The following is an 18,752-nucleotide window of genomic DNA, read 5'->3' on the forward strand; positions in this document are numbered from 1 at the left end:
AGGTTTAAACTCTATTACTGTTAGATAAGAGAGGCTCTTTGCTTTAATCCACGGTCCAGACCCTCTTACACAGAATGACACACATGTTTGGATTTCATCCAAATGGAACTCAGACAACATTGTCATATATTATCATTTATCAATGAGACACAGCACCGATATTACCAAAGATACATCAGTGATTAGCAGAAGCATTAGTAGCCCTTCTCTGTGGCTGACCGTGGCTTAGCAAGACTCCAGCCTCAGACTTTTAGTGCTTAATTGGCCAAGAGCTCACCTTTGCTGTCTCAGCTTCTCCCTGAAGTCTCTTGGGGGTTCCTTTTTGGTCAGATACCTTCTGGAAATTTCTGTTCTTAATGGATTGAGATTCTACACCTTCACCTTCAATTTGCAGTTTAATTCCGTCAGCATGGGCAGGGTGATCAATACTCTGTGGATTCAAACCACAGTGGAGAGCTAGGAAAGATGAACAAATAGAGCTCAGAAAACGAGTCATACAAAGAAAGTGTCTGTGACAGAAAATATTTCATCAGGCCTAAGTGGAAACGAAACAGGGTGCCTCAGCCTGTGAGCTGAGAAGTGGTATAATGACTATAGGACACAACATGGGTAAGGAAAGAACACAGCATGGTGGGAAACCCTGAGCTTGGAAGCCTAAATCCCAAACCCCTCAATTCCAAAGACTTACTTTGAGCATATTACTAATGCCCACAGTACAGATGGAGCACCAGACCAGGCAGCTTCATTACTGCCTCCCACTTAGCTATGTCAACCCTGAAGTCTGGTTTATTGCTCCCCCTTCATCTAGAACCTGCTCACTCCCTGCACCCTACAGAACTCCTCTAGTCATTAAGCATCCACTCACTCAGTCTACTCTCTTGCATTCATTCAACAAGTACTTACTGGGCATGTATATATACTGTCCCTAGGGTAGACTCTCAACAGAGACTTAATGCACAGGTGGAGCACTGTAAGGACTGAACAGAGAAATGAACTAATGATTTTTTAAAGATATCTCTGCTGAAAAAAAGGAAGGCCAAGGTCCAGAGGGCTTATGGTACTCAAGCCCTGATAGCTTCAAATTTCTCATTTTCATCGCCATACTATCTAAAATTAATATCTCCACCAATAAAATCTAGAGCTCATATCTTGGGATATATATTCACTTAGAAAGCATGTATACACTCCTCCTCGGTGCTCAATCTTCTCTAAGAAATAGCAATGAATTTTATGAGAATCGTTTTCCCCTAAACAATTCCCACAAACGACCACTTGCACATGTGTCTGAACACTTGCACATATGCATGTAATGTACATAGACTTGTGTTTTAGGATGTGTCATAATAAATTATTTTGGATTTTTGTGTTTCAAAAACCATGAGTTTTAAATTCCCATCCTCATCATCAGCACTTGGATCTTAGATGATATATCAAATACTAAAACCTGTCTTTTATCTCTATTAGGACATTAATTCACTGACAATTTCCCATATTAGCTTTTCCCCTATTCATTCTTTCTCATTGGTTTGTCACCTCTGTAAGTCTATGCTACAGCATTTGTCACTCTCCACTCTAACTAGGCTGTGGTTCCCTCTTCTATTACTGACTCTTTAAAGACAATTTTGCAGGGAGAACTACTTTGGAAGACTTCTTCCCAGTAGATGTGGAATTGGGCATGTTCTTTCCATTCTTCCTTTTCTTATTAACAGCTACCACCAATTTCCAAAGCTCTTGATACGGGAAACACCCAGTCTTCACATGGTCAAAAGTGAACTTCAGTTTTCTGATCACAGAAATCTGTCCACTGATTTCCCTAAAACTCGGGAGTCCTTCTTGGCTTCACTGTCTGCAAGAGTCACTATAATCCCTCCCTTCAATTAGCAAAACAATTAGCTGGAGCTGAGACAACCGTTCATGTGCATCCCAGTCCCATCTCCTCTGGCACCACCACAGACTGAGACAGGCATCACACATTCACACCGCCAACCTAATTCATCTCCTTTTACTTATCCCTTAAGACCCATGAACATGAGTATATGTGTGTATATTATGTCATCTAATGGCCTCATTTTACACTTAGGTAATTCAGAAAACGTCATCTTGTCCAGCAAGTCCCATCCTCTTTGATCTTGTAAGATTCTCTACCCATACCAAATTTCCCCTGATCATCATGCTTTTCCTCACCCGCTTCCTTTCTTCTTTCACCAAGTTATTGCCCAACTCAAAGACTCTGTACCTGTTTCTATTCTTAAAATGTTTTCCGTTTTCACCTAAGTCCTACTTAGCATTTAAGTTTTGCCTTTGCTATGACTTTTCTATATGTGTCTTTTTCTAACTGTCGTCTTCACTCCTCTGCCTTCCTGTGACCTTCCCGTAGAATACAAGGTACCTTGGAGAATAAATATCAATAATCTAAACCATCTGCTTGAAAGGGAGATCATAGGCATGCAGTTTCCTGCCATTTTATAGAGACATTGTTAGTGGGTTCCTCCTTCCCTAGTCGCCACCATTCCTAAAAGCAATGAATAGTCACATCACAAAGTTAAGCTCTCAGCAAGGATCAATTCCTGTGCCCTCCCTTAGGCTTTGTTCTGAACCTCAAATGATATTCATGAAAAACTCTACCAGACATAATTATATTCATTTTTCAGATAAGGGAAATGAGGCTCAAAAGGGTTATGGTCATTGAAGGTCACACAGGTGTCTGCTGAAGGTCACAAAGGTCAAGTATCATTCGGGATGCACATGAATTTAAGTTAGAGATGAGCATATCCAAAGTGGATTAAATAGAAAAGAAACGTGTAAGCTTTTATAATGGAATGTCTGTCTAAGTTTGAGTCCCAAGCTAGTGGAGTTTATAGCTCAACCATCAGCTAAAGGACTTTTGATCCCCGTCCCATGTTGCTATTGGTAGTATTGCCTTTGTCCTATTCATATAGGCCTTTGAGTCACATGCTTAAGGTAATAACTTTGAGGAATAGAGAACTTAGGCTTAGTTCTTTCCCTAATTCTTCCTCTAAACTTTAACCCCTTCTCATTGGCTGAAATTAAATAACATGTTCATTATTGAACTGAGACCCTTAAGGTGACCACAGTGAACTTAACCCAAGTAAAATTCAACTAAGGTCAGTGTCCTAAACATCCACCGCTGCTACTCAACAGAGTCAGTATAAGATTGAATAATTATGAACAAACTACCATGTTCGAATTACAGCGATACAAAGAGAACCAGTGAGAGCATGAAACTAATTACTGTTAATATCAATCAGCTTCTCATCTCCAAAGACTAGCCTACTTAAAACGAATATTCAATTAAATATACTAAAATTGTGATTACTCTAAAAAGCTGTGCTTCGGTAGGGAGATAGTAGATTCACAAGGGATGGAATTATACATTAATGAGGGAAAGAAAAATGCCCAGCTTTGATCTTTCTCTTCCAGCATGATCCCCTGTTGCTTTCGGCGTTGAAATTCAAGTTTGGGAATACCACTGAACTGCTGTGAGCTTCCAACACCTTGGATTCTCTTGCCCTATCGCCTTCACCACCAAAGCAGACTTATACTCCCTTCATCTGTTCCCATGAGTCTCTCCCTTAGGAGGAAGTTTAATTCTACCTGTGCACTAATCTAAATTTCTATCAGCAATCACCTGGCTTCCACTTGAGGGGAATGTGCACATGAAAGGAGATGATGTCTTCAAAATGGAATTGTGACACCATACTAGATACATACACATCCAGGCTGGGGATTTTCTGTGCTAATGGTTTTTAACTATAAGGTTCTAATACAGATTTTGGATTTTAACTCCCCATTTTGAAATTTTCAATGCTAATAAGTTAAATCCAAGTCATAGTCGGGAAAGCTTCAGGTAAAGACTTCAAGCTTTCTATGCTATTGATGCAATGACTAGAAACCCGTTAAGCAGAGGAATATTTGAGAAAAATCAAAGAAGCATGAAGAGGGTCTCAAAGCTGACCCATGAGCAGCTGAAACCATTAAACTGAGTAAATAAGTTTAGTGAAAACAAGCATGGGTAGAGAGGACAGGAACAAGAAAGCAGAAGGGACACCAAGAACATGATGAGCAGAGATGAAGGTCGCACCTTAGAAGAGGCCACTGGAACATCGCTTGATTTGTAAATATCAGGGACATGAAATTTCAGGAACAACAAAGCAAAGCCTGTCAGAAATATTTTAAAACAAATACATCCGAGAGCAAAAACCTAAATCGATGTTAGGTTTACTGTAAAAGAGGGAATTGCTATGGAAGATTTAAATATTTGCGTGATGACTAAGGCTACGTGTACAGAAAGTCAAGAAACTATACAGTGCCTCTGGTTTATAGACTATCTTATACTTTGAACACCCAATATTTTACTAGTGGAGAAAAATCCACCGGTTTAAGGCCTGATTGTGTAAAGAGAGGTAACTTCTGGCTAATTCTGTAGTTGAACAAATGTTTGTTTTCTTAAATGTGTGTTACATGTCCCGCTCGAGATCTGGGAATGGAGACTATGGTGATTACTAGGCGACGGTATACATTTGTCCTAAGGTTTTCAGCTGTTGTAGGGGAGTTAGACACATCAATGTGATGACAGATCTCTATTATTCAGGCATTGAAATACCGAGAATATTTATATGAAGCAGTACAACCAATATTGCTGATGAAGCGGTCTATACTGACATGTATGGTAGTAGGTTGACTTCCCAAACATGAGACCAGGTCTTCTGAATAGGGAATATCATGAGAAGATATCAAGAAAATAACAAAATTTGGGTTGATGCTGGGGAATGACAAAAATAAATAAAAATAAAACAATGATATTGGTAAATAAAAAGTAAAACAATCTAAATGTCCATGAATAAAACAGAGACTGGGAAGTGTGACAAATACAGAGTGATTATAGTTTAAACGTAAACACAAAATCTTTGTAGATAAAGCAACATGGATGAACACTGAGGAAATTATGCTAAATGAAATAAGCCTGTCCCAACAGAACGTTTACACCCCTGTGTAGTACTTACATTTGTAATCCCAACACTTGAAAGGCTGAGGCATGAGAATTCTCACACGTTTGAGGCCTAGGCTGCATAATGAATTTCAGGTCAGGCTGAACTAGAGTGTGATTTTGTCTCAAGAAACCAAAATCAAATAAAAGGACAGTTGTGTGAGTACTTAGAATAAAACTTTCACGGATCCACTTAGAGTAAGTACTCAGATCAGTTAGTCCACAAAGTTAAAATGGTAATTGTTACCTAGGGGCCTGTGTATGGAAGAAAATGGGGGTAGGTGGGGATTTTTGCAGAGCTGGATCTTCAGTGTTCCAGTTTGTGATGAAAAAATGATTTCGCAGATAGGTAGTAGTGACAGTTACTTAGCATAAGTGTCTTATATAATACAGGAGTTTTATAAGGGTGTAAATTATATTTTATCAAAGTAAATGATAAAAATCCCACTCTATTCACTTTCACTTTGACACAAATATCATAACCATTAAGTAGAAAGCAAAGTTCTCAAGATATTCTTATCCAAAGGTTTCAGAGTTTCCTTAGCTAGTACATGTTTTTTATTGTTACTATGGTTTCTACACACTGTATGTATCGATATGTATGTGTGTGTTAATGCACATGTGTGAGTTTATGTGTGTGTGCTCATGTGTTTCTCTGTGTGTGCATGTGTGAGTCTGTGTATATGGTGGTGGTTGTAGTGTATGTGTGTGTGTGCGCGCGCGCGTGCGTGCACGCACGTGTGTATAAGAAAAACAGCTTAACAATACTTTAAAAATTTTCTGGAAAAGATTTCATTTCCAAACTAGATACCATCTAAACTGGGTTGACACCTGCCTCAAAAAGATGTTCAAAGATGTACCTTTGAACAGTGCTATTTTGATGTGACTTAGGTCATAGTAAGAAACAAGAAAGTATTAGTCTCATTTTAACTCCTCACAATGATACACAATGAGCGATAGTGACATTTAGATGTAAATGCAGATATCAATGATATGTATCTGTGGATGATATATATATATATATGACATATATATATATATATAAACGTAAGAAGTGTCATAATATATACCATATAACTACACTGATTTAGGGTGTATTTTGCTAAAAATTCACCCAACTTCCCAGTCCTTCCAAACAGCAGCGATCTCACTTGAAACGAAGAATGGAGAGCTCTGTTCCCTTCTGATACTCTTGTTTCTGACAAAGCTTTCCCTTAATCAGAGACACTGAGCAAATACTCCCAGAAAACCTAGCGTGAAATGGCTTAGTAATGCCTCCATTGAAAGTGCTTGAAATGCCCCTGTGCTTCCTCTCCTTGGCCCGACTGATATCTCTCGGTAGCATCTCTTACATGATTTGCATGAATAGGCCCTTCAGGCAGAATTAATGTTGTCTTCTTTCTGCTTCGAAGCTTTAACTGAGCTTGAGTTCTGTGTATCTACCTAAACGATGTTGACAATTCCTATTTTCTCTTATTAAAAGATCAGAATGTGTTTCTGTGTTGTGCTCTCTATGTGCTATGCATTGCAAATATTTATAACATGATTGCATAGAATACCAATAGTTTCCAGGAGAAATTGACTATACTTAAAAAAAAACTTTTATTATATAGTGTGTGTAAGTTGAAAGACAACTTGAAAGAATTCTTTTTCCATCAAGTGGGTGCCAAGGACTAAACTCAGGAGCATCAGGTTTGGAGGCAGGAGCTAAAGTAATCACAACTTCATTGGAGCATCTGGTCAGCCTAGAGAGATGGCGCAGTGGTTAAGAGCACTGACTACTCTTCAAGAGGTTCTGAGTTCAATTTCCAGTAACCACATGGTGGCTCATAACCATCTGTAATGGACATCTGATGCCCTCTTCTGGTGTGTCTGAAGACAGTGACAGTGTGCTCACACACATGAAATAAAGAAATTGATTATATTTTAGTGAGTTTTACACACCTGGTGTTTGGACGAATAAGTAATTTAATAGTAGTTACCCAGTAATTATTTAAGGAAAAGGGTAGACATTATGGAAAGATTCAAATTCAATCCTATTTTTTTTTTGTGGTTGGCTCCTGAATAACTTCTGCATTTTTCAGAATAGCAAATGAAAGTTGCTTCCAAACCACCTGTCCAATAAACAAATATGACAGAACTTCAAAGATCTTTTGAAATGTTTGACTGTCATTAGCAGAATGGAGATACTACTGTGCTAAAAAAAAAAGCCTAAATAGTTGTACACAGTTGCACACAATAAATGTTAAGTTAATGATTTATCTTAGAAATAAAGATTCTACAATCCCTCTGATTAGCTTCTATAATTGAAGTAGCCTGTTTAAAATTGCATGTGCATGTTTTGTTTTGAGATGAAAATGAAGATCCCAAAGGAAACAACCCTTCTGTCACTCTACAAATACCAAATTATGGAATAACTATAGATCAGTCATTCTGGACTCAAATTCAGTAGAGACTTCCTAGCAAAAACAATCTGAGTATCACACAGGTTATGCTTTCCTTTGTTGTAGACACTTGGGAATATAAACACATTTCCAGCACTTTTTCCTTCTGTCCACTCCAGTGACAGAGCTTCAAAGCCCTCTTCAATTCCCCAGTCAGCCTTGCAGCTGTGGACAGATGCTAATGCAGAGGACATGAGCACAGGGGAAGTCTAATTTGGCTACAGGTATTTGTGACTGTGGTGCTATGTACATGGAGATGGTCAAGAGACAAATAGTCACACTGGCTTGAACATCTCTGAGGGACTCAGACTTTGTTCCTAAATGCTAACTGTTAGTCTTCATAACACATAAGAAAAATAATCACCTTATTATTCTACCTGAGTCAAATCTCCTGCAGCTTTTATATGACTTGTAAAACGCATCACTCCATTTTAACCAACAGCAGATTACTCCTTGGCTCTTCTTTTTATTGGTTATTTTACTTATCTACATTTCAAATATTATCCCTCTTCCCAGTTAAACACCCATCCCCTGCCCCATTCCCCTTGCTTCTATGAGGGTGCTCCCCCAGCCACGTACCCCTTTCCAATTCAGCCCCTGGCATTCCCCTATGCTGGGTTATCAAGCCTCCACAAGGCCAAGAGGCTCCCTTCCCATTGATGGCAGATAAGGCCCTCTGCTCCATATGCAGCTGGAGCCATGAGTCCCTCCATGTGCACTCTTTGGTTGGTGGTTGAGTCCCTGGGAGCCTTGGGGTCTAATTTGGTTGATGTTGTTCTTCCTGCGGGGTTGCTGCCTGCTTCAGCCCCTTCGGTTCTTCCCCTAACTCCCCCACTGGGGTCCTTGCACTTAATCTGGTGGCTGGCTGTTTGCATCAGCATCTGTATTGGTCAGACTCTGGCACAGCCTCTCAGGGGACAGCTATACCAGGCTCCTGTCAGCAAGCACTTCTTGGCATCAACAATCGTGTCTGTATTTGGTGTCTGCAGATGGGATAGATCCCAAGGTGTGGCAGTCTCTGGATGGTCTTTCCTTCAATCTCTGCTCCACTCTTTGTGCCTGCATTTCCTTTTGACAAGAGCAATTCTGGATTAATGTTTGAGATGTGTGGGTAGCCCCATCCCTTAACGAGGGGCTGTGCCTATCCACTGGATATGGTCTCTCTCTCTCCCCTTTGTTGGGTATTTCAGCTGGTATCATCCCTATTGGGTCCTAGGGACCTCTTGGATCCCTGGCATCTGAGACTTTCTTAAAGAGATTTCTTTTTTAAAAAAAGGTAAAACTAGCCTTAAGAAAATATTCTGGTCCAGGTTTCATACTTTCGTCATGACTCAGAAGCTGTATAAGTACAGTATTAACTTATAAGAAGAAGTAAATGGAGAATATACTTAACATAACAAAATAGCAGTTATCAGAGACAGAATCAATGCAGGTTCTACTGTGAAAACAGGAGAGCAAAGTCAGTAGACCTTTTGGACATTGTGTCATCAACAATAGTTTCTAGATAATTCATGGAACTTCTTTATAAATCAGAAGGTATAGATTCACAGGTACCTGAATACCAAGGATTAAATATGAAAATATATCCTGATTATCAGAACTTATCTTAGGAACAATGATACTTTTGTTTCACTAAAAGAAAGCACCATGTCCCTTTGGGTGAAGGAACTTACCTAGTAAACATCTATCATGACAGGGATTAGCAAAGCAAGGTGTATCATTCAAGTCCAGTCTACCTTGCTTCTGTGTGACTAGTAACCAAAGAATAATTCACATTTAAATATGATTGTAGGGGCTACAGAGATATCTCAGGAGTTAAGAACACTTGTTACTCTTGCAGAGGACTCTGATTCAATTCCCAGCACACATGGTGGTTCACAACATTCTATTGACTCCAGTCCTATGTATCAAACATTTTTATGACATTGTACACACACACACACACACACACACACACACACACACACACACACACATATGTATATATATACAAGTAAAGCAAATAAACAAACAAAAAATGTGTTACAAAATTCCTCTTCTTGTTATTTCCAATAACGTTAGATTTATTATTTTATATATGAGATTTTGATTGAATGTTCATAAATAAAAATTTACTGGAACATAGCCATGCTTATTTATTTACGGATCATTTATCTGCTTTTGTGCTACAATTGCAGAAATTGATGGTTGTAGCAGAGACTATGTGTCCTAAAGACTGAAATATTTACTAGCCTTCTCTTTATGGAACACATAGACTCTTATTTTAGGATAAAGTGTAATTGTATCCTGAAAATACTGGGATATAAGAACCCAATCCCTATACCCTAGTTACAGCACTGAGGAATTTCTAGGCCTTTGCAGGACTACATTCTAATTACTTCATACTTCCCCACCCCCAAGGTAACTCAAAGTGGGTCTAATTTTATCACTAGAGTCAGACTATGAGGAACCAGAATACGATGTACAAAACTCTCTCCCCGGAGTGAGAAAGAGAAAGCTAAATCCAGCTTACCACACACATGCTGAAACTTCATATTTGTACGCACAAGTAGAACTCCTTTTCTCTGTACTACAGCAGGGGTGCTAAGAAACAAAACCATCAGAGAAGTAATCCAGCAGTGTTAAACAACGGATGTATTCATTCTCATCTAAATAACCAGTAGTAGGTGGAGCTCTTATTCCATGAAAGAAAAGGCCAGAAGAAAGGAGATATTCCGACAATGAAAATAAAGAGAAAAAATAGCTTGAAGACTCACAAAATATACCAAATCTCCTCACCTATGCTGGCTAATTTTATGCCAACTTGACACAAGCTAGAGTACTGGAAAGGAGGAAGCCTCAGTTCAAAAATTATCTCTCCCTAAAATCAGTCTTTAGGCATACCTGAGGTTCAAATTTTTTAAATTAGTGATTGGTTCGGGGAGAGCCCAGCTCTTGTTGCTGGTTCCATCTGTAGAATAGTGGTCCTACATTCTATAAGAACGTTGGCTGAGCAATCCATGATGAGCAAGCCAGGAAGCAGCACTCCTCCATGGCCTCTGCATCAGCTCCTATCTTCAGTTTACTGCCATGTTTGAGTGTCTATCCTGACGTCCTTCACTGATGGACCATGATGTGTCAGTATTAAGCCAAATACACCCTTCTCTCCCCAAGTTGCTTTGGACATAGTGTTTCATCACAGCAATAATATCCTAAGGCATTATCCATGTGGTAGCCCTGGCAACAACCCTGTGGATTTTGGAGCTGGGCCAAAAGGACTTGTCCACCCTAGCCAGATGTTCACACCACATGCAGCTGTGTGATGACAGTATCCCTTCTGAGGCACATGATACACACACACTCTTCTTTGTTTGTCTACAGAGACAATTTCATCATTGTTGAATAGATTCTTATAAGCAATGTTCGTCTACGAAGACTACCTAATGTCATTCTTCAAAGACTACTGAACTGTAATGACTATAAAATATTCACCCATCATAACCAGTATGTCTGGACTAGACAATCTACATATAGGAGATATTAAAGTAATATTAAAGTTAAGTATTTTAACATCAGTAAAATGCATGAAAATCATGTAGACAATCTTTGTGGAGCACACATATATTCTCATTTATGAAGAGGACTCAATGGTAGATGTTGCGGTCTCTAGATTATTAGAAAAGGGCTATAGTGGGGAAGAGAGTGGACCACCCAGGAGTGCAGACATCCTGAGGCCGCAGAACAGACTGCCACCTCTGTACACCTGGGCCCACATCCCTGATCCAAGGGGAAACTGCACAGTGCCTCGGGACAGAGGGATATAGGAACAGACAGCTGCCAGTACCCGCGGTTCTGATCTGCACCCAGGACTGAACTGATCCTGCCAAACAGCTCCCTGCACCTAAATCCCATGGGGGGAGAGAGCTGGAACCTCACAAGTGTGGATACTCCTGAGAAGTCAGAGGAGAATACCCTCTGCCCACAGTCCAGACCAAAGAAGGAGTCGCATAGTGCCAACTGTGCCCAAGGGGTGCAAGGACCTACACGAACAATCAGGGGCAGGACCTTTTCATTACTGCTGGCACCTAGAGCTAGCTGGAAGACAGTCTTCAGGACCGCAGCTGAGGGCAGAGCACCTGTTCTCAGGAAAGGCTGAAACAAAAGAGGAAAACAGTTCTACAGCAGTGCTGACACAGAGGCCTACAGCAGGGCCAATTTACTCCCAGAAACAGCAAGACAAGCAAACATCAGAGACAACCAAATGGCTAGAGGCAAGTACAGGAACCTAATCAACAGAAAACAAGACTACTTGGCATCATCAGAGCCCAGTACTCCCACCAAAGAAAATACTGGATATCCAAACACACCAGAAAAGCAAGATTTACATATGAAATCACATTTTTTGATAATAATGGAGGACTTTAAGAAAGACATAAAGAACTCCCTTAGAGAAATGCAGGAAAGCACAAGTAAACAAGTAGAAGCCCTTAGAGAGGAAACACAAAAATCACTGAAAGAATTACAGGAAAACACAACCAAACAGGTGAAGGAATTGAAAATGAAAATAGAAACAATAAAGAAAGCACAAAAGGAGACAACCCTGGATATAGAAAACCAAAGAAAGAGACAAGGAGTCGTAGACACAAGCATCACCAACAGAATACAAGAGATAGAAGAGAGAATCTCAGGGATAGAAGAGACCATAGAAAACATTGACACAATTGTCAAAAATAGTGTGAAAAGCAAAAAAGCTCCTAGCCGAAAACAGACAGGAAATCCAGGACACATTGAGGAGATCAAACCTAAGGATAATAGGTATAGAAGAAAGTGAAGACTCCCGACTTAAGGGGACAGTAAATATATTCAACAAAATTATAGAAGAAAACTTCCCTAACCTAAAGAAAGAGATGCTCATAAGCATACAAGAAGCCTACAGAATTCCAAATAGATTGGACCAGAAGAGAAATTCCCCCTGTCACATAATAGTCAAAGCACCAAATGCACAAAATAAAGAAAGAATATTAAAAGCAGTAAGGGAAAAAGGTCAAGTAACATATAAAGGCAGATCTATAAGAATTACACCAGACTTCTCACCAGAGACTATGAAATCCAGAAAATCCTGGACAGATATTATACAGACCCTAAGAGAACACAAATGCCAGCCCAAGTTATTGTATCCAGCAAAACTTTCAATTAACATAGATGGAGAAACCAAGATATTCCATTACAAAACCAAATTTACATAATATCTTTCTCCAAATCCAGCCCTACAAAGGATAATAGATGGAAAACTCCAACACAAGGAGAGAAACTACACTGTACAGAAAGCAAGAATATAGTTTCCTTGCAATGAAACCAAAAGAGAGACAAACAAACATAATTCCACCTATATCAATGAAAATAACAGGAAGTGACAATCACTATTCCTTAATATCTCTCAACATCAAAGGACTCAAGTGCCCAATAAAAAGACATAGATTAAGAGACTGGGTACGTAAAGAAGACCCAGCATTTTGCTGCATGCAGGAAACATGCCTCAGAGACAAAGACAGACACTACCTCAGAGTAAATGGCTGGAAAACAATTTTCCAAGCAAATGGCCCAAAGAAACAAGCTAGAGTTGCCATTCTAATATCAAATAAAATTGACTTTCAACCTAGTCATTAAAAAAAATAAGGAAGGACACTTCATGTTCATCAAAGGAAAAATCCACCAAGATGAACTCTCAATCCTAAATATCCTATGCTCCAAATGCAGGGGCACCTACATTCATAAAAGAAACCTTACTAAAGCTCAAAGCACACATTGCACCTCACACAATAATAGTAGGAGATTTCAACACCCCATTCTCATCACTGGACAGATCATGGAAACAGAAATTAAACAGAGACATTGAGAAACTAACAGAAGTTATGAACCAATTGGATTTAACAAATATATATAGAATATTTTATCCTAAACAAAAGGATACACCTTCTTCTTAGCACCTCGTGGAACCTTCTCCAAATTTGACCATATAATTGGTCACAAAACAGGCCTCAACAGATACAGGAAGATAGAAATAATCCCATGCATCCTATCAGATCACCACAGACTAAGACTGGTTGGTCTTCAATAATAACAATAATGACAGAAAGGCCACATATACTTGGAAGTTTAACAATGCTCTACTCAATGACAACTTGATTAAGGAAGAAATAAAGGAAGAAATTAAAGACTTAGAATTTAATGAAAATGCAGATAAAACATTCCTAAACTTATGGGACACAATGAAAGCGGTACTAAGAGGAAAACTCACAGCTCTGAGTGTTTGCAAAAAAAAAAAAAAAAAAAAAAAAAAAAACAGGAGAGAGCATATTTCAGCACCTTGACGGCACACCTTAAAGCTCTAGAACAAAAAGAAATAAATAAACCCAAGAGGAGTAGAAGGCAGGAAATAATCAAACTCAGAGCTGAAATCAACCAATTAGAAATGAGAAGGACTATACAAAGAATCAACAAAAGCAGGAGCTGGTTCTTTGAGAAAATCAACAAGATAGATTAACCCTTAGCAAGATGAACCAGAGGTCACAGAGAGTTTATCCAAATTAAGAAAATCGGAAATGAAAAGGGAGACATAACAATAGAATTTGAAGAAATTTAAAAAATCATCAGATCCTACTACAAAAGCTCATATTCAACAAAACTTGAAAATCTGCAGGAAATGGACAATTTCCTAGACAGATACCAGGTACCAAAGTTAAATCAGGAACAAATAAATCATCTAAACAACCCCACAACTCTTAAAGAAATAGAAGCAGTCATCAAAAGTCTCCCAACCAAAAAAAGCCCAGATCCAGATGGGTTCAGTGCAGAATTCTATCAGACCTTCATAGAAGACCTCATACCAATACTATCCAAACTATTCCACAAAATTGAAACAAATGGAGCACTACCGAATTCCTTCTATGAATCCACAATTACTCTTATACCTAAACCAAACAAGAACCCAATAAAGAAAGAGAACTTCAGACCAATTTCCCTTATGAATATTGACACAAAAATACTCAATAAAATTCTCACAAACCGAATCCAAAAACACATCAAAATGATCATCCATCATGATCAAGTAGGCTTCAACCCAGGGATGCAGGGATGGTCTAATGTACAAAAATCCATCAATGTAATCCACTATATAAACAAACTCAAAGATAAGAACCACATGGTCATTTCATTAAATGCTTAGAAGGTTTTTGACAAAATTCGACACCCCTTCATGATAAAAGTCCTGGAATGATCAGGAATTCAAGGTCCATATCTAAATATACCAAAAGCAATATACAGCAAACCAGTAGCTAACACCAAACTAGATGGAGAGAAACTTGAAGCAATCCCACTAAAATCAGGGATTAGACAAGGCTGCCCACTCTCTCCCTACTTATTCAATATAGTTCTTTAAGTCCTAGCCAGAGCAATAACAGTGAAAGGAGGTCGAAGGAATATAATTTGGAAGGGAAGAAATCAAAATACCATTATTTGCAGATGATATGATAGTGTACTTAAGCAACCCCAAAAGTTCCATCAGAGAACTACTTAACTTGATAAACAACTTCAGCAAAGTGCCGAGGTATAAAATTAATTCAAACAAATCAGTAGCCTTCCTCTACTCAAAAGATAAACAGGCTGAGAAAGAAATTAAGGAAATGACACCCTTCACAATAGTCCCAAATAACATAAAATATCTTGGTGTGACTTTAACCAAGCAAGTGAAAAATCTGTATGACAAGAACTTCAAATCTCTGAAGAAAGAAATTGAGGAAGATCTCAGAAGATGGAAAGATCTTCCATGCTCATGGATTGGCAAGATTAATATAGTAAAGATGGTGATTTTGTCAAAAGCAATCTACAGATTCAGTGCAATCCCCATCAAAATTCCTACTCAATTCTTTATACAGATAGAAGGAGCAATTTGCAAATTAATTTGGAATAACATAAAACCCAGGATAGCAAAAACTATACTCAACAATAAAAGAACTTCTGGGGGAATCACCAACCCTGACTTCAAGCAGTATTACAGAGCAATAGTCATAAAAACTGTATGGTATTGGTACAGAGACAGTCAGATAGATCAGTGGAACAGAATTGAAGACCCAGAAATGAACCCACACACCTATAGCCAATAGATCTTTGGCAAAGGAGCTAAAACCATTCAATAGAAGAAAGATAGCATTTTCAACAAATGGTGCTGGTTCAACTGGAGGTCAGCACATAGAAGAACGCAGATCGATCCATGCTTATCACCCTGTACAAAGCTTAAGTCCAAATGGATCAAGGACCTCCACATCAAACCAGATACACTCAAACTAATAGAAGAAAAAGTAGGGAAGTGTCTCGAACACATGGGCACTGGGGAAATTTTCCTGAACAAAACACTAATGCCTTATGCTCTAGGATCAAGAATCGACAAGTGGGACCTCATAAAACTGCAAAGCTTTTGTAAAGCAAAAGACACTGTCATTAGGACAAAACGACAACCAACGAATTGGGAAAAGATCTTTACCAATCCTACATCTGATAGAGGGCTAATATCTAAAATATACAAAGAACTCAAGAAGTTAGACTCCAGAGAGTCAAATCACCCTATTAAAAATGGGGTACAGAGCTAAACAAAACATTCTCAGCTGAGGATTATCGAATGGCCAAAAAGCACCTAAAGAAATGTTCAACATCCTTAGTCAACAGGGAAATGCAAATCAAAACAACCCTGAGATTCCACCTCACACCAGTCAGAATGGCTAAGATAAAAAACTCAGGTGACAGCAGATGCTGGCGAGGATGTGGAGAAAGAGGAACACTCCTCCATTGTTGGTGGGATTGCAAACTGGGACAACCACTCTGGAAATCAGTCTGGAGGTTCCTCAGAAAATTGGACATTACACTACCTAAGGACCCAGCTGTACCCCTCTTGGGCATATACCCAAAAGATGCTCCAACATACAACAAAGACACATGCTCCACTATTTTCATAGCAGCCTTATTTATAATAGCCAGAAGCTGGAAAGAACCCAGATGTGTTTTAATAGAGGAATAGATTAAAAAAATATGGTACATCTACACAATGGAGTACTACTCAACTATCAAAAACAATGAATATCGATGCAAAATACTCAATAAAATTCTTGCAAAACGCATCCAAGAACACCTCCATCATGACCAAGTAGGCTTCATCCCCGGTATGCAGGGATGGTTTAATATATGGAAAACCCTCCTTCTTAGGGTACTGTCAAGAGGAAGCCCCCTGAAGAGTGAGGACTTTGACTAGCACCCAGCCTTAATGAAGAGCTTCTCCACTTTCGGTGTTCCGGCGAAGTAAAGAGGCAGAGTCTGCATTCTAACTCCACCTTCTAGTAGCTACCGTGGGCCCTTTCTTTTCCTAGTCCAGAGTAAGCTTAAAGTACACTAACAGGAACAGATCATCTAAACAAGATTCAGAATCTCATGACATGTAATGAAAATACACATTTTGAATTAAAACAAAACTACCTATAACCAAGAGTCAGAGGGATCTCAAAGTGAAGGGGAAAGGTAACTAATAGATGACATCACCAGGATTACAGTGGTGTGAAAGTATTGGATACATATTTTAAAGCAGCCAACCTGAAAGGGCTTCAGTAAGAAGCTACTCTTAACACAAATGGGAAAAAACAGAAAGCTTTAGGGAAGGAATAGAAAACATCTAACAAATAAAAATATGAGCTATCAAAAACCACAATAACCGAGGTTGGGGATTTAGCTCAGTGGTAGAGCGCTTGCCTAGCAAGCGCAAGGCCCTGGGTTCGGTCCCCAGCTCTGAAAAAAAAAAACCACTATAACCAAAATAAAGATTTGTTAGGTAAGCTGAACAGTAGAAAGGAGCTAATGAAGTCTATTTAAGTAGAAAGTGTAGAAGTCACTATTGGGGGAATCAAAAGAATGAGCACTTTGATGTTTGCTTATAAAACACTGTGGAAATTGGAAAATAAATATTCAATACATGCTGCTCATTGCATATGGATTAACTTTTAATGTTAATAAAAACAATAGAGGTACTTAATATACTTTAATTACAGAGTTACAAATGACTTTGACATACTTATACGTCTTCATACAACGTAGCAACAAGGAGAATATAAGCTCTACTAGTTGGTGTCTTATAATACGTGCATTTAAATAAAGATAAGTTATAGCATGTTTTCCATACAAAGGTAATTGTAATATTAGCTTACTTTTTTTAATCCTTGCATTGTTATTGTGTTAGTAAGACAAGATATTATCTGAGCAGCTGACATCTAACATGAATTCAACAAATATACTCTTAACTTTATTCTGTTACTCTCCTACAGTGAGGCAATGTTAGGCATTAGCAATTTTAGTAACAGTTAATGATATTTACCATTTGTTTTAAAGGTTAATGTAGGACAGAATTATAAAGGACATTCGTACCGCAAAATAAAAACAAAAGTAAAATTCAGCTAAGAAGCAAGAAGCAAAATGGACAGGATTGTACACACACACACACACACACACACACACACACACACACACACACACACTTCTGGGACTTGAGGAATGGGGTTACAAATAATAATAAAACAGTGTTCATACCTCTTATATAGGCTCTACTAGCAAGCTGATTCCAATATCAAACTCAGATAATTTAAAAAATAAATCTGACCCTAGAATGGCAACTCTTCACTTGGCACTTTAGGAATGGGAGCACAAGCAGTGCGTGATTGGCATGTAGAGAGAGCCTTTAATATCTAGTGCTGAGAGAGATACACAGAGGAGGCAGGGCCACAGATGTTACAAAGCACGATTAAGGTCACCAGGAACCAATCAGAGGGAGAATCAAACCAGAACTATGAGAACAGCTAGCAACTGACTTAGTTTTATTTCAATACAGTTTACACTTCCTTCCTTATTACTTCCATATCACTTATTCATATTACATATTCCTCCCATATTACTGGGGCTGCTGTACTGAGACAGTGCGCATTACTAAGTATCTTCATCATCACAAAGAGTGCTAGTGGATGGCCCAAGCTTGTCTTCTCCGTCTTACAATCAACCTGTTTATTCTATAAATGTTACTTTGAGAGTAATGAAAGGATGAGGTCAGAAATTACCTTAGAAAATTATGGTTTTGGAGTTGTTTTAAATCATCTAAGTATTCATATCCACACCTTAGAGATAAGAGAAAATGGCTGTAATGACTTAACAAGGGCTGTTATAAAACACTCAGCCCTTTGAAAATAAACAGGCATTGTAACCTGCCTATTCTTCTTTTGTACACATTTCAGATA

The 18,752-nt window shown here is 38.6% G+C and overlaps 1 protein-coding gene across 6 annotated transcripts in view; it reads right to left on the reverse strand.

Moving 5' to 3' along the window:
* Samd12 (sterile alpha motif domain containing 12) overlaps positions 1-18,752 on the reverse strand; it is a 497,054-nt gene that overhangs the window by 440,484 nt on the left and 37,818 nt on the right. For all 6 annotated transcript variants that reach the window (XM_087558010.1, XM_087558008.1, NM_001438538.1 and 3 more), the window contains exon 2: positions 278-456. In XM_087558010.1, the coding sequence (XP_087414136.1) occupies positions 278-456 (179 nt within the window). The remainder of the gene's footprint in view (positions 1-277; positions 457-18,752) is intronic.

The sequence above is a fragment of the Rattus norvegicus genome, chromosome 7 (genome assembly GCF_021556685.1).
Source record: "Rattus norvegicus strain SHRSP/BbbUtx chromosome 7, alternate assembly SHRSP_T2T, whole genome shotgun sequence".
NCBI classification, from domain to species: Eukaryota; Metazoa; Chordata; class Mammalia; order Rodentia; family Muridae; genus Rattus; species Rattus norvegicus.